The sequence below is a fragment of the Staurois parvus genome, unplaced genomic scaffold, assembly GCF_062004578.1.
Source record: "Staurois parvus isolate SC_StPar_1 unplaced genomic scaffold, SC_StPar_1.0 ptg000154l, whole genome shotgun sequence".
Classification (NCBI taxonomy): Eukaryota; Metazoa; Chordata; class Amphibia; order Anura; family Ranidae; genus Staurois; species Staurois parvus.
The window spans coordinates 11,449,937-11,465,057 of record NW_028317950.1 but is presented as its reverse complement, the minus strand read 5'-3'; the positions used below and the strand labels follow the sequence as shown (position 1 = coordinate 11,465,057).

At 42.3% G+C, this 15,121-nt stretch overlaps 1 protein-coding gene across 1 annotated transcript in view; it reads left to right on the top strand.

Moving 5' to 3' along the window:
- Window positions 1–15,121, top strand: part of ABCA2 (ATP binding cassette subfamily A member 2) — a 233,890-nt gene that overhangs the window by 186,348 nt on the left and 32,421 nt on the right. The window contains exons 32-40 of the mRNA XM_089675055.1: window positions 3,482–3,698; window positions 3,816–3,921; window positions 5,569–5,680; window positions 6,322–6,382; window positions 6,464–6,638; window positions 6,753–6,868; window positions 10,093–10,240; window positions 12,889–13,012; window positions 13,160–13,292. Of these exons, the coding sequence (XP_089531181.1) occupies window positions 3,482–3,698; window positions 3,816–3,921; window positions 5,569–5,680; window positions 6,322–6,382; window positions 6,464–6,638; window positions 6,753–6,868; window positions 10,093–10,240; window positions 12,889–13,012; window positions 13,160–13,292 (1,192 nt within the window). The remainder of the gene's footprint in view (window positions 1–3,481; window positions 3,699–3,815; window positions 3,922–5,568; window positions 5,681–6,321; window positions 6,383–6,463; window positions 6,639–6,752; window positions 6,869–10,092; window positions 10,241–12,888; window positions 13,013–13,159; window positions 13,293–15,121) is intronic.

Genomic DNA, 15,121 nt, shown 5'->3' with positions numbered 1-15,121 from the left:
GGAGACAACTGTTGGAGCGATAATGCAACAGTAACTATGCTCCAATTATGCTCCATGCAAGATTTCATCTCATGGGGTAAGAATAATCATGAGAAAAGTGAGGGATCAGCCCAGAACTACACGCGAGTAGTGATGGGCATGTGTTTGGTTCGTAGTCGAACATTTGAACCTAATGAATGTTCGACCGCGAACTTCGAACTCCATGCAAGTCTATGGGCAGGGCCGGTGCTAGACTATTTTGCATCCTAGGCAAGACCAGCTACTTGCACCTTCCCTCCCCAGCTGCTATACTTGCTCCAGACACCCGGCATCTTCCTCTGTCCTTTCCTCCTCCCTCTCTGCCACCCCCTCTCCTCAGCTGAAGGGTCAGTCATAACATGGTGGCATCTCACACGATCAATCAGCATCCGCTCCCCTCGCCCCGACCATTTTGCGCCACCCTCCTCCTCCTGTCACCTCCTTCAGTCACATCCATGATCCACCATTCGCCTAGGCTCGACTCACCTCTGATGGTTCTTGCCAGGGTGTGGAGTCTAGGCTGCAGCTCTCAGTGAGGACAAGCAACCTCCCAGCAGTACGCCTCTTCCCTCCCATACACATTGGGCCCTGATTATCCTACTCACAAAGGGTTAACCCTGCAACCAGAGCACACTCCTACCCATTGATTGGCTCCACCTGTGTAGAAGATGGCGGAGCCAGCGCCGGAATGCCCTATTCGGTCACTAACCGGCTCCCTGTTACAGCTGGAGGATGTACTGGAGATGTACGGACCGATCCTCCGATCAGGGACTGCTGACTGCCCAGGGTCCTGTGCTAATGTCATCTCTCCCCATCCTAGGGTGAGCCAACACTTCACTGCTACATGGAATACTGGTGTGTGTGTGTGCGTGTATGTGTATATATATATATATATATATAGATAGATACACACACTAAATTGCCGTGTGTGGACAGGCTGTAAGAAAATTGTGCAGAGTAAAAATACCATCATTCCCTCATCACTCCCTGTGTATGAGAAGAGGGGGACTCTGCAGAGAAATTAAGAATTCATACAAGAGGTCCATCCAGTAAAACAAATTAAAAAAAAAAAAAGTGCGTGGGGCCCTTTAGGCTTGGTAGGATGTTTAAGGACTTTTCCTCCCAAAAATGGGGGAAGTACGTAGGGTTCTCCCTAAAAATCCCTTTAGGCCTGGTAGGACTTTAAGGAAAACCCCACACCCCCCAAAATGGGGGGGGAGCATGGGTGGTCCCCCCTAAATTCCTACCAGACTCTTGATCCGAGCACAGGCCTGGAAAGCAAAGAAGGGGGGGGGGGCAATCGTACACGTCCTTCCCCTCTGGGGCTTACCAGGCCACGTGCCTTTGGCATTGGGGCAGTGTCCTCATGCCGATGGGGACAAGGGCCTCTTCCCCAGAACCCTGGATCAGGGGTTGTGGGGATCTGCAGAGAGAGGGGCTCATTAGCATCAGGGTACCCCTTTAAGTAAGGGGTGAATGAGTAAGGGGTACTTGTACCTCTACAAGTACCCCCTTGTGAATGAGTAAGGGGTACTTGTACCTCTACTTATTCACTAAAAGGTTAAATTCAGTAAAAAATAAGAGACCAGTCTTTTGGAAAACTCCTTTAATTGAACAAAAAAACAAAACTGTTTTTAACAAGTCCTTTTAATGGAAAAAAAAAAAAGCCAAACAAATGGTTCCATTGTTGTAATCTATCATCGATCATGGCATCCAGTGTTGTCATGGCGACGCTGACTTGCCGAAATTTTTAAAAAACCCTGATGCCCACTGACCCGTCCGCACCCAACGAGCACTTGCTGTGTCTTTGGCTAATTATGGCTCTCACAGTGCATTCTACTGTGATTGGCCAAAGCGTTGCACCTGACCTGTGGTCAGGTGCATTGCTTTGGCCAGTCATGGCTCTAACAATGCACTGTAAGTTCGCAGTGCATTTTGGGGCACTCAGCGGGTGAACAGCTTGCCTGAACACCCTTATTGTTTGTGTGTTAGGTGAACATATGAACGGCCAATGTTAGAGTCAAATTTACGGTCGACTCGAACATCAAACCCAACACTACATGGGAGCAGTTTGTTAATGATCTCAACGCATTTGGGACCACAGTTACCAAACAAACTATTGGTCACACAATACACCTCAATGGATTGAACTCCTGCAGCGCCTGCAAGGTCACCAATGAACATCTAAATGATTCAGAGAAGGATTGGGAGAAAGTGCTGTGGTCAGATGAGACCAAAATTTAACTCTTTGGCATTACTCGACTCGCTGTGTTTGAAGGAAGAAAAATGCTAACTATGACCCTAAGAACACCATTCCTACGGTCAAGCACGGAGATGGAAACATTATGCTTTGGGGCTGTTTCTCAGCTAAAGGTACAGGCCAACTTTGCCACATTGTAAAATCTTGGATGAGAACCTTCTTTCCTCAGCCAGAACACTGAAGATGGGTCGTGGATGGGTCTTCCAGCATGACAATGACCCAAAAAATACCGCCAAGGCAACAAAGGAGTGGCTCATGAAGAAGCACATTAAGGTCATGGAGTGACCTAGCCAGTCTCCAGACCTTAATCCTATAGAAAATTTATAAAGGAGGCTGAAACTTCGAGTTACCAAGCGTCAGCCAGGAAACCTTACAGATTTAGAGAAGATCTGTAAAGAAGAATGGACCAAAATCCCTCCTGAGATGTGTGCAAACCTGGTAACCAACTACAAGAAACGTCTTACCTCCGTACTTGCCAACAAGGTTTTCTCCACCAAGTACTAAGTCATGTTTTGTTTGGGGATCAATGTATTTTACTCACTGAACTGCAACTCAAGTTATAACATTTGTATCATGTGTTTTTTTTCTGGGTTTTTGGTTGATATTCTGTCTCTATTATTTAAAATACACCTATGATAAAAATTATAGACCCTTCCTTTCTTTGTAAGAGGGCAAACTTACAAAATCTGCAGGGGATCAAATAGTTATTTTCCCTATTGTACTGTCATTAACACTAATGATTCAGTTGTACTAGTCATAAGCACAGTAATTATTATTATTATACAGGATTTATATAGCGCCAACAGTTTGCTCAGTTCAATACAAGAGAGTTAGGAGGGCCCTGCTCCTTGGAGCTTACAATCTAAGAGATCCACTTTTAGAATGAGTTCTCTCTGTCTTGACTTTAACAGTGAAATCTCACTGCCATTTTTATCCACCTGACAGCTTTGGGTGTTCCTTCTTTTACCTTCTGTATAGTATAAAATATATAAAACCCATCATGATGACCACAACAGGGGTGTAAAGCCAGGAACTCAGCAGAACGATCTGTCCAGTAGAATCCCCAAGACTTTAAGGGAGAGGGGATGATGGAATTTCTTTGACAAGAATAGTTCTTTTTTGTTTTGTTTTTTTTTATAAAGTAGGCAGTATGGTAAATAGAGTCTGATTTAAGAAAAAAAAACTTTTTTTTTCTCTTACAAGTGGAAGCCATCACCACCACCCCTTCTCTTCCTCGTCGCATCCATGAACCAGTCCGCTGCACATGTTCCATGCAAGGGACAGGCTTCTCCTGCCCCAGTGGGGTGGGAGGTCACCCTCCTCAAATGAAGGTGGTGACCGGAGACATCATGGTGGATATCACTGGACGGAATGTGAGTGAATATCTGCTATACACATCCGACCGCTTCAGGCTACACAGGTGAGTCACATGGCGAGTCAACAGGTTGGGATGTCACTTGAGGACAACACTTCAGTGTAAGTGAGGATCCAGCACTTTTTCCAGTCGCTTAGTAAAAGAACCATGTTTTAAACCTAGGTATGGGGCACTAACATTTGGAAATGTGCAAAAAGCCATCCCAGCATCCTTTGAGGCGAAGGCTCCACCCATGTTGCGGAAGATTGCAATAAAACATACAGCACAGGTCAGTGTAGCCAACTTGCTTCGACTTGTTCCTCTCATGATCAGAGGTCATTACGCCTCAATGCCCACAACAAATTTAGCAATACATGTTAGCGTTTTTTTAATTATGATTATTAAAAGATGATGGACATGAAAATGTTTAATTAAGGCATATTTGTTTTTACAATTAGTTAAAGAAATAAACAATTTTTTAATTTTTTACCTAGCTGTATTGCGCTGTGACAGCTGTTTGTAATGGTTTGATTTTATGTTAATCACATGATTTGAAACCATGCTGATATTTTTCCTATCCTTCGCACCTGTCAGCTGCACACTCTTGAGTCTACAATAGAACATAGATAAACTATCTACAGATTGCTATTGGTGATTGCTTTAACCTCTTCCTGTCCGGCCCCTGTTGATAAACGGCCGGACGGGAGCTCTGCCGATGCGGGTGGACGTTTCTAAACGTTCCCCCGCATCCATTGCCTGTGCGCGCTCCCTGGGAGCGCGCAGAACCACGACCACTGGACACAGCGGAACGCAGATCACTGTACGGGACCTCTGTGTGAGGTCCGAATTCATGTGATCACTGATTGGCCAATCTGTGATCGCATGAACAGTAGTAAATAAGATGTCACTTCCTGACATCATTGCTTACTACTTGTGAAATGTGTGAATGATCACAGAGGTCACATGGTACAAGGCTATTCACAACAGCCTTGTACCATGTGACAAGCCGTGACCAATCACAACTCGCACAGTATTTCTCAATGGCTGCAGGAATGTAGCCAGAGAGAAGGAGAAATTATTGCTTTGACAGCCTTTATGGGTATAAAAGTAATCCGTGTAAAAAAAAAAAAGAAAAAAAAAATCTTCATCACCTCCCACAAGTAGTACAGTGTCTCTAGGGTGACAATATGTAAAAAAAAAAAAAAAAACAAAACATAATTAATATAAACATTTTTTTTTTAAATTATAAATTTTGGTTATAAACTAATTTGGGTCTTTTTTTTTACTAAAAAGATAGATAATTACATTTTGGCCAAGATTTCTGAAGAAAGATTATTTATTTGCAAAATTGTATAAGAAAAACATTTTTTTTTAAAATTTGGTCTTTTTCATTTATATAGCAAAAAAATAAAAATCCCAGTGGTGAATAAATACCACCAAAAGAAAGCTCTATCTGTCTCAAAAAATGCTATAAATTTCATATGGGTACAGTGTTGCATGACTGCTCAATTGTCATTCAAAATGTGATAGCACTGGAAGGGGGTGAAAGTGTCTGGACTTTAAACAGAACTTCAGTCAAAATGTCTACCTTTTTATTTTGAATAGTGTGGGAACATTGGGAATTTCTGTCAGGAGTTGTTTTTGGCCTGTGTCCCCATTGGGGACGATTTACTGCACTTCATGTCCCTACCAAAAGTACTTGTATGGTTCTAGACCATGCCATTTCCCACCATCAGTATAAATAGTCATGTGATATAAGTTTGCCTACACATTGTAACAATATTCAAAGCCATAAATATCAGTTTTTGGTGGACTCCCCTTTTGATCTCATGGTAGAGCTACAGGCCCTGAGGGTGGTTACAGCTTATGTGGTTTGTGTATCAGTTCCTTCCACTTTGTCTGGTCTATCAGTTCTGATCATTTTATTCTTTTTCAGGCATTTTATAACAACAAAGGGTATCACAGTATGCCCACATACCTGAACGCACTGAATAATGCCATCTTGAGAGCAAATTTACCTGCTTCCCGTGGAAATCCAGCTGCCTATGGTGAGAAGCCATGTCGTAATGCTTCCGAGATTAAAGTGGTAGTTTACCCTTACATATACACAGCGACAATCCTCAACTGATGCACGAAGATTAAACAAATCCTCCGACATCATTTGTACCTGTCTGTCTGCAGCCCTCTCTTCTCTACATCCATTCAAAGTCCAATATGTATACAGCTTGTCTGAGAGTTCAGAAAAAAAGGGTGAGACAACTGAGACTGTGCACTGCAAAGCTCAGTGAGGAGAGTTCTAAGAGCTGATTGGAGGGAAGAGACACACACCCAGCTCATAGGAACAGCGCTGAGGCTGTCAATCTGCTGGAGGTTCCTCCCTGTCACCATTTTTCTGTTGGTGTCTTGAAAACATGTCAGAAGTGACTCATGCTGATAGAGGAATGAAGCAGCAGACAGAATTGACACTTAGTGCCCTTATTTGAGGCAGTTACATGCTACAGAGGGATATGCTTTGTTCAGATTTCATGTCTGAGGTTTACAACCACTTCTGGTAAGAGAGGTAGAATGAAGCCTCAGTAACTGTAGGGGAATTGAAGCATTTTAGCATATCCCCACAAATGTATTAAAGGCGGACAGGGTTGTTATTTTAGGGCAGGCCCACTTTAATTATTGTCTTCTCGTCATTCAGGCATAACAGTCACAAACCACCCAATGAACAAGACCAGTGCCAGCCTGTCTCTGGACTACCTGTAAGTACTGCTATACCTTATGTATTGCACAGTCTTGTTTCCATCCTTCAATCTCTTGACCTCAATGCTATCTTTCTTCAGGCTGCAAGGTACTGATGTGGTGATTGCCATATTCATAATTGTTGCAATGTCCTTTGTTCCGGCAAGTTTTGTGGTGTTCCTTGTAGCTGAGAAATCCACCAAGGCCAAGCACCTCCAGTTTGTCAGTGGCTGCAATCCCGTTATTTACTGGTTGGCCAACTACGTCTGGGACATGGTGAGTTGACTTCTTTTAGGTGTGATAGACATTTATCACTCCAGTTGGTGGGATATGATGTTGGGAGGACTCCATTATATTGTTTCTAGCTGTGATCTTTCTTTTTTTTTTCAGCTGAATTACCTGGTTCCAGCGACTTGCTGCATCATTATTCTCTTTGTGTTTGACCTGCCTGCATACACATCTCCAACTAACTTCCCAGCTGTCCTCTCTCTTTTCCTTCTGTATGGGTAAGTCAGAGCTGAATCCTCATATCACAGATGTTTTATTGCAGAGGTTTGCTTAAGTCAGGTATTTGATTATGAGACATAAGGCCCCTTTCACACGGGGCAGAATCTGCTTTGCTCCGCATGGGATCTGTCCACTGATCTGAGCAGAGTGGAGCAGATGACAGGTCCGTGTCTGCTCAGTTTATGCAGAGTGGACACGAACAGAGCCAGCTCTGCTCTGTGGGCAGCCAGGAGTAAACAAACTGGCAGTCTGTTTACACTCGCCTGTCCACTGATCCGATCCACCTAGACCAGTGGTGGGCAACCTTTTTTTTCAACTGAGCCAAATCTCGCCAAAACCATGATTGAAATTTATTTTGAGAGCCACATTTTTAAAACTGAAAATACATCTCCCATATAGTAATTCATCCCCCATAGTAATTCATCCCCCATAGTGTAATTCATCCCCCATAGTAATTCATCCCCCATATAGTAATTCATCCCCCATATAGTAATTCATCCCCCATCGTAATTCATCCCCCATCGTAATTCATCCCCCATAGTAATTCATCCCCCATATAGTAATTCATCCTCCATATAGTAATTCATCCCCCATAGTAATTCATCCCCCATATAGTAATTCATCCCCCATAGTAATTCATCCCCCATATAGTAATTCATCCCCTATAGTAATTCATCCCCCATAGTAATTCATCCCCCATATAGTAATTCATCCCCCATAGCAATTCATCCCCCGTATAGTATTTCATCCCCCGTATAGTATTTCATCCCTCATATAGTATTTCATCCCTCATATAGTAATTCATCCCTCATATAGTATTTCATCCCTCATAGTATTTCATCCCCCCATATAGTATTTCATCCCTCATATAGTATTTCATCCCTCATATAGTAATTCATCCCCCATATAGTATTTCATCCCCCCATATAGTATTTCATCCCTCATATAGTAATTCATCCCTCATATAGTATTTCATCCCTCATATAGTATTTCATCCCCCCATATAGTAATTCATCCCTCATATAGTATTTCATCCCTCATATAGTAATTCATCCCCCATATAGTAATTCATCCCCCATATAGTAATTCATCCCTCATATAGTATTTCATCCCCCCATATAGTATTTCATCCCCCATAAAGTAATTCATCCCTCATATAGTATTTCATCCCCCCATATAGTATTTCATCCCTCATATAGTAATTCATCCCTCATATAGTATTTCATCCCTCATATAGTATTTCATCCCCCCATATAGTAATTCATCCCCCCATATAGTAATTCATCCCTCATAAAGTAATTCATCCCTCATATAGTATTTCATCCCCCCATATAGTAATTCATCCCTCATAAAGTAATTCATCCCTCATATAGTATTTCATCCCCCACAGTACTATCCCCCCCCCCCCCTTCTAGTAAGCCAAGTCCCCCGTGTCAATTCACTTACCTTTTGCGTTCCTCTCGCTGTCTTCCCGCGCCGTTCGGGTCTTCAGGGCGGACTGTGAGAGGAGCCTAGCTCCCCTCCCCTCACGTTCGGCACGCTGCCCCGCCTACACACATCCTGACAGCCACATCCGCGGGCCGGATTAAAAGGTCCGCGCGGACTTTTGGGGCTGCCAACCGAGAGGAGGCAGGGGAGCGGCCGACCGAGAGGAGGGAGGGGAGCAGGCGCCCGGCACACAGAAGAGCCGCATTAGAGTGGGTAAAGAGCCGCATGTGGCTCGCGAGCCGCGGCTTGCCGACCACTGACCTAGACCTAGGGGGACAGATCCCCTTACGTTTTTTATTAGCGGACTGGATCAAAGTGGAGGTAGGCAAGTGTAAATGGATACAAGTACGTTTACACCCACCAATCCATAGGGATATATGGACGATGGGGTCCGGCTGAAAAACTGACAGACGGACCTGATCTGATTATGAAAGATGCCTTAGGCAATGGAATTTCTAAAGAGACTGTATGAACAAAGCATAGTGTTCAATAAAATACAGCAAAATGGTATCTCTTTGCCTAAAGCCCTTGGGGTACTATCTGTTGTCCTGCCATTTATTTGTATTTAAACGGACTTCATTTTAGTGGATCTGCAGTGTACTTCTTCCAATTCCTCTTTGGAACTTCATTTTTTTTTTATTGCATTAGCAACAGAAGATGAACATGTAGGGTTTCAAAAGATCATTGTCACCCACTGATGGTGATTTTGGTGATAAAAGGAAACATTCACATTTGTGTGTGCCTTCTGTAGCTTGTTAAGATAAAGGTAGACAACCACTTGAATGATGACCCCCCTTTGTACAAGCTCTGCCCATTGTGCCATAATTATTGTGACAAAAGCAGTGCTAGAATTGCATTATGGGGTCTGTTTTATATCCAGAGCTACCTTTTAACTGTACAGACCACCCAACATGAGAAAGGAAAGTTGATTTAAAGGGGTCGTAAACTAATTTTTTTCACTTGTACCTGCAGGTAAGGTTATAATTAGGCTTACCTGTAGCTACAGTAATAATCTAAACATGCGGCATTTAGGAGATATTCGCAACTGCTGCATCCGGTGACTTCACCGGTGAATGCGCAGTATGCTCTGCATTGAGGGCGCACTGAGTGTGCCCTAAATGCAGAACAATGTGCTGCGATTGTGACTCCCATGCGCCTAATATCATTGTGGCCTGGCCATTTAAACGACCATGAACCCAGAAGGAAAACCAGGTGAAGATGGAACTACCAGGAGTGGTGACAACATGCTGTTGGAGGGCTCTATTTAAAAGGTATGTCTGCCATAATGTGCTACTATGCAGTACATGGTAGCACATTATACCATTAACTTGAAGGAAGCGCGGTTATTTATTTATTTTTTTACTTTTAAGTTTATTATTGCTTTAATGGTTCTTGAATTGTTAGTGGCTCTTTGGATTCCTGTCAACATCCTTTGTGCCTATGTTTCCTATAGTATTTCTTGCAAATTTAGCCACAAATGCCTGTGGGTGACCAGAAGAGGAATCCAAGGTAAAGAAACTTATCACAGATAGTACATTTCGAGGCTTTGTGCTGGGACCTCTAACCCTGCTGCTCTAGACACTGATCCATAAGTGGCATATTAATATATTATTATGGAGGCTTGTTCGATGTTTACCCATCTTCTGGAAAGTTTTTCCTTTTATTAAAATTCTATGCTACCATTTATGTCCTAAATACAGTAAGAAATATGTTTTTCTTATGTTGTTTCCTATAGTTGGTCAATCACCCCTATCATGTACCCGGCCTCCTTCTGGTTTGAGGTGCCCAGCACAGCCTACGTTTTCCTCATAGTCATCAATCTTTTCATTGGTATCACCGCTACAGTGGCCACCTTCCTGCTTCAGCTATTCGAACATGACAAGGTAAGTGACCCACAGTGAGCCTGAGATGATAGGTGTTTGTTACATAGTTAGTCTGGCTGAAAAAAAAAAAGACAAAAGTCCATCCAGTTCAACCATTAAAATAAAAAAAGTTATCATCCTATACCCACAGTTGATCCAGAGGAAGGAAAAAAACCCAGCAAAGCATGATCCAATTTGCTCCTGCTGGGGGAAAAAATTCCTTCCTGATCCCCCGAGAGGCAATCGGATATTCCCTGGATCAACTTTACTTATAAATGATAAGTGTTAGTGCTGCCTATCCACCTTACAATCAGATGGTACAATCTTTTTTTAATAAGTCATACCACATTTATATTGGATGAGTGCTTAATCCCCCCTAAAACACACATGCACTCTGTGAGATCATTATATATTGCAAATGCACATAAGTTTTTTAAAGGCTAAGTTCACCTTTGCACAAAAAATAATAAATGTAAATTTATTTTGCAGGTAAAAAAATGTGCATGTATTATTTTTTGTGTTAGGAGCCTGTAAAGCATTGCACCAGTGGTCAGCAGATCGCTGGTGCCATGCTGGTCTCCTGCAGATTATCAGTGTATCTGCTTGCTTATACATCCCATAGGGCAAGCCGATACTTGCTGACAGGAAGACCCAAACTACCACGGCGCTCACAGCACCGTGACGGTTCATTGAGGACTACAAGTGGACTTGTAGTCCATTCATTCACAGAACACTGTGAATGAATGATGCAGCTGCATGGTCAGAGCCCTGTATGACCGCGCTGTTATTAAAACTTGACAGCTAGTACGGGGAACTTATCCCTGTACTTCTGTCACAGGGACCTGTAAAATGTTTGCACTTGACTTTCCAGTTCTGCCAGCTTACGTCAGTAACTGCTGGCACCCACTGGTGTTTTTCCCACTGCATTGAAAATAGGGCAGTATGCTAATGTAGTGACCAAAATCTACAAGGAAGGAGTGGGTGACTCAGTTCATCAATATATTCAATACCAGTTTCGAAAGTGCTTTTTCTGTAAGTTTATGAGAGTGCCTATCTGCAGCCCTCTCTTCTCCACATCCATTCAAAGTCCAAAATCTATACAGCTTGTCTGAGAGTTCAGAAAATGGGTCGACCAACTGAGATTACACACTGCAAAGCTCAGTGAGGAGAGTTCCAAGAGCTGATTGGAGGGAAGAGACACACACCCCTCCAGTGTAACAATATAAGGTGATGGTGTTTTGCAGGTTCAAATGTTTTACAGCTGTTTTTCTCTGTCTATTGCAAAGCATTATTACATGTGAACGTAAAAAAATGAATGGTAGAACAGGAATTCAGAGATCAGATGGTATGTGGTGTCATAACTGGAACTGTCCTCATCTCTTCTTTGATGGTACCTGTTTGCTACAATTGGTTTCACATATTTAAACCACACCTTCGTGTCTTTGAAAGGACATGGAATTATTGGTGTACTTCCCATCATTCAATATGTTATATTGATGTTGTCTGAACAGCCTTTAGTGAAAGGGCAAACCTGTGGATTCAGGAGAATATACAGTGGCTTTGCATATATTTGTTTTCAAATTTTTCAGATGGGTAAATATGAAAATGTTATGCTCAAGCTGTACATGAGACTGATTTCATTTTACATTGCACTAGTACTTATTTGTTTCTTTAACATTGAAATGCTGGAGCCCAGGGCCGGGACAAGGGTTGGGCAGGAGGGGCGGCTGCCCTGGGCACTGTTGTATCATATGAGGTGGAGGGGCACTGCAAGGAGATTGGGGGGAGGGATTTGTTTTGGGAGGAAGAATTTGGGGGATGGCAGGGGCAAAGGTTGTTCAAGGAGGGGAAATTTGGGAGGGGATGCAAGAGTGGTGATTTGGGGGAATTTGTGTTTGGAGGGGGGATAGGGGCAGAGGATTTGTGTATGGTGATTTATGCTAGGAGGGAGAATAAGGGGGAAATTGGTGTGGGGGGGGGGGGGGGGGGTTGGAGCAGAGGGTGAGGATTTGTGCTCAGAGTGGTAATTTGAGGGGTAGAAGATTTGTACTGAGAGAGGTGGCACAGATTTCTGTTGGGAGGGGGGATTTCAGCAGGGGGGAGGAAAGAGGTGGGATTTATGCTTAGGGGGTAAGCATGCAGATTTTTTTTTTTAAGGGGGTTGGGATTTTTGCTGACACATAATGCTTATATAACTTGGGGGGCACAGTTTGGCATGTTTGACCTGGGCGCTACATGACCTTGTTCTGGCACCGCTGGAGCCACCTCAGAGCCTTGACAGTTGGATGACAGGTAGGGCTTAGCATCAAGAAGGGTGGAGCTTTGTGTTGACTTTGGAAGGTCCTCCATATAGCCTGCACCCAAGATCCAAGGGTTTCACAGTGATTTGATGACTAGCAGTTATTTGTAGTCACCACACTTTATCTGTATACATATAATTTGGATAATAGTGTTAAACCTCAACCAACATCCATTACTTGGGACAGTAGCAGTAAAACGGTTTGTTTTTTTATTAGGTGGGTAACCCCTTTAAACGCAGTTTATTTTGCATTTCTCTAAATGTTTCCACATTCAGGTTACCAAGTTTGCCTATTTTCCTGCTGTCATTTAAAAAACATTAGTGTACCAGAGAAATAATCTATCATACTTTTTTCCTTTCCATTGGTCAGGACTTAAAACTTGTGAACAGCTATCTCAAGAGCTGTTTCCTTATCTTTCCCAATTACAACCTTGGACATGGGTTGATGGAAATGGCCTACAATGAATATATCAATGAGTACTATGCAAAAATAGGTAAGGAGGAGGCTGGAGAAAGCTTTGTACACTGTCTAGAATGATTTGGAGAGAAAGGCACAAATTCCGTCCAATGTAAACTAGGTGTCCTTCTCTCCAACTGCCTAATGAACTTACAGATGTAATTTTTTTGTATATTACTATCAGGTCAGTTTGGTAAGATGAAATCTCCATTCGAATGGGACATAGTCACCCGAGGCCTCGTGGCCATGACCATAGAAGGATTTGTAGGTTTCTTCATCACCATCATGTGCCAGTACAACTTTTTCCGCAAACCACAGTGAGTATCCGAAAACTGGCACCCATATCACTGGATATCAAGCTGTCACTGATTATGACTTGATTATCCTCTACGGTAGAAAGATCTTTCTTCCTTCAGCCAGCTACCAATCTCAACCACCGTAAAAGGCAACATTTCTGTTTTTTATGCAGTGAGCCTATCTCAGCCTGTCCTTTAAAAGTAAAAACAGCACTCTAGTCAAGGCAAAAGTCATCAGCAAATTTTATATACTTTTGTCCACTTTGTTTATTTACCAAGAACTTGAACATGTCTAAATAGGAAGTAGGATAGTGCTAAAGTGCAGGTACCTTGTGAAGAATACAAGTACCTGTATCTGTCTTCAAATTCATTTTCGCAGCCCCCTTTTACCCTAATCCAGAACTATAAATGAGCCTTCAGCTTTTGCCGAATTCCAGATTGTGCCTACCCTGCTTGACACAAAATCTCATCCCTGTCATTTATGTGTCACATGTCAAAGACTTTACTGCCCAGTGCAGAAAAGGCATTTGAAAACTGATCAGTAAGGGGTTATGTATAGAGCCTGGCCCTAGGATCTAGGGGTTCCACAGGGTTACAGGAAATTATTTGAAGACTAACCCTGGTACAGTTCATATTTCTGCACTGTTGTACCCTTAGAAAAATTTAGACCATACCAGGTTAGCTTTCAGTGGGAGCTTGGGGAGTACTTAGATGCTGGGAACTGCACATTAACCTTCAATATTCCATGATTCCATTTAGTTGCATTTATATGTGTTTTTAAAACAAATTTCAAACTATGGTTAGAGTTCTTCAGAAAACACAGGAACGGTTTTGTCACACAGATTTTTGAGGTATAAAGCCCCATTCACACTTTGGCGTAGCGGAAACACCGGTAGAAACAAGTGATTCTGAAAATGCCTGACGTACTTACAGTACCATTATTTCTTCATGGCAGCCCAACATGGGTTGCGACACAACAAAACACACCAAAATGATGAGCATGATTGGCTCATGTCCAGAATTTGCTACATAAGCATCTTTAGCATGTTTTTGGGGCAGATGGAGGCCCATTCAAATGAATGGTGCTGCTCCAAATGCACTAAAAACACCCCAAAAACCCAATGCAGTAGCATCACTCAAGTGTAAACAGACCAAAACATAATGTGGATTATTTATTGATGAAACAGAAGGAAATTTTGCAGCAGTTCACAGACAAGGCATGTTGAATTCAAATGTGGAGAGCTGAATCATATAACTGCATGATGAACTGCATTTGTCTGATTCTAAAATAATACTGTATCAATTTGGTTATTCATAGTCCAGTTCTGAAATATATTTCACACAGATTTTAAATGTTTACTCATTTGGATTAGAATTAGATTTTTGCAGTTTGAAAATGTCTAATCCTGATGAAGGTACAAAATCATGTTTAATTTCTTGGCTGAAAGCATATTCTAAAATCTATCAGCTGACATACTCAACACCTATTTATATCCTTTTCCATATTGATGCACATAGATATAATATTTAACCTCTTCCAATCCAGCAAGCATATATACAGTATATACATCATGGAAGGAAAGGGGCTATACTAAGATCATGGCTACAGCTGCAACCAAGATCCTGATATTGTTTTTTTACAGCTAGCAAATTGCTTTCATGCAAAAGTGATCAAAGTAGCTTTACAGTGGTCCAATCACTTTTACAGGGTTCAGAAGGGTCCCCCCATTGCTACTGATAGGGAGCCCAGGACCACACTAAGCAGCTTTTGGGTGTTCAAAGTAATTTACTAGCAAAAAAAAAGTTGATTTTGACACGTATGTGAAAAATGTCAAAATTGCTCTGGACTG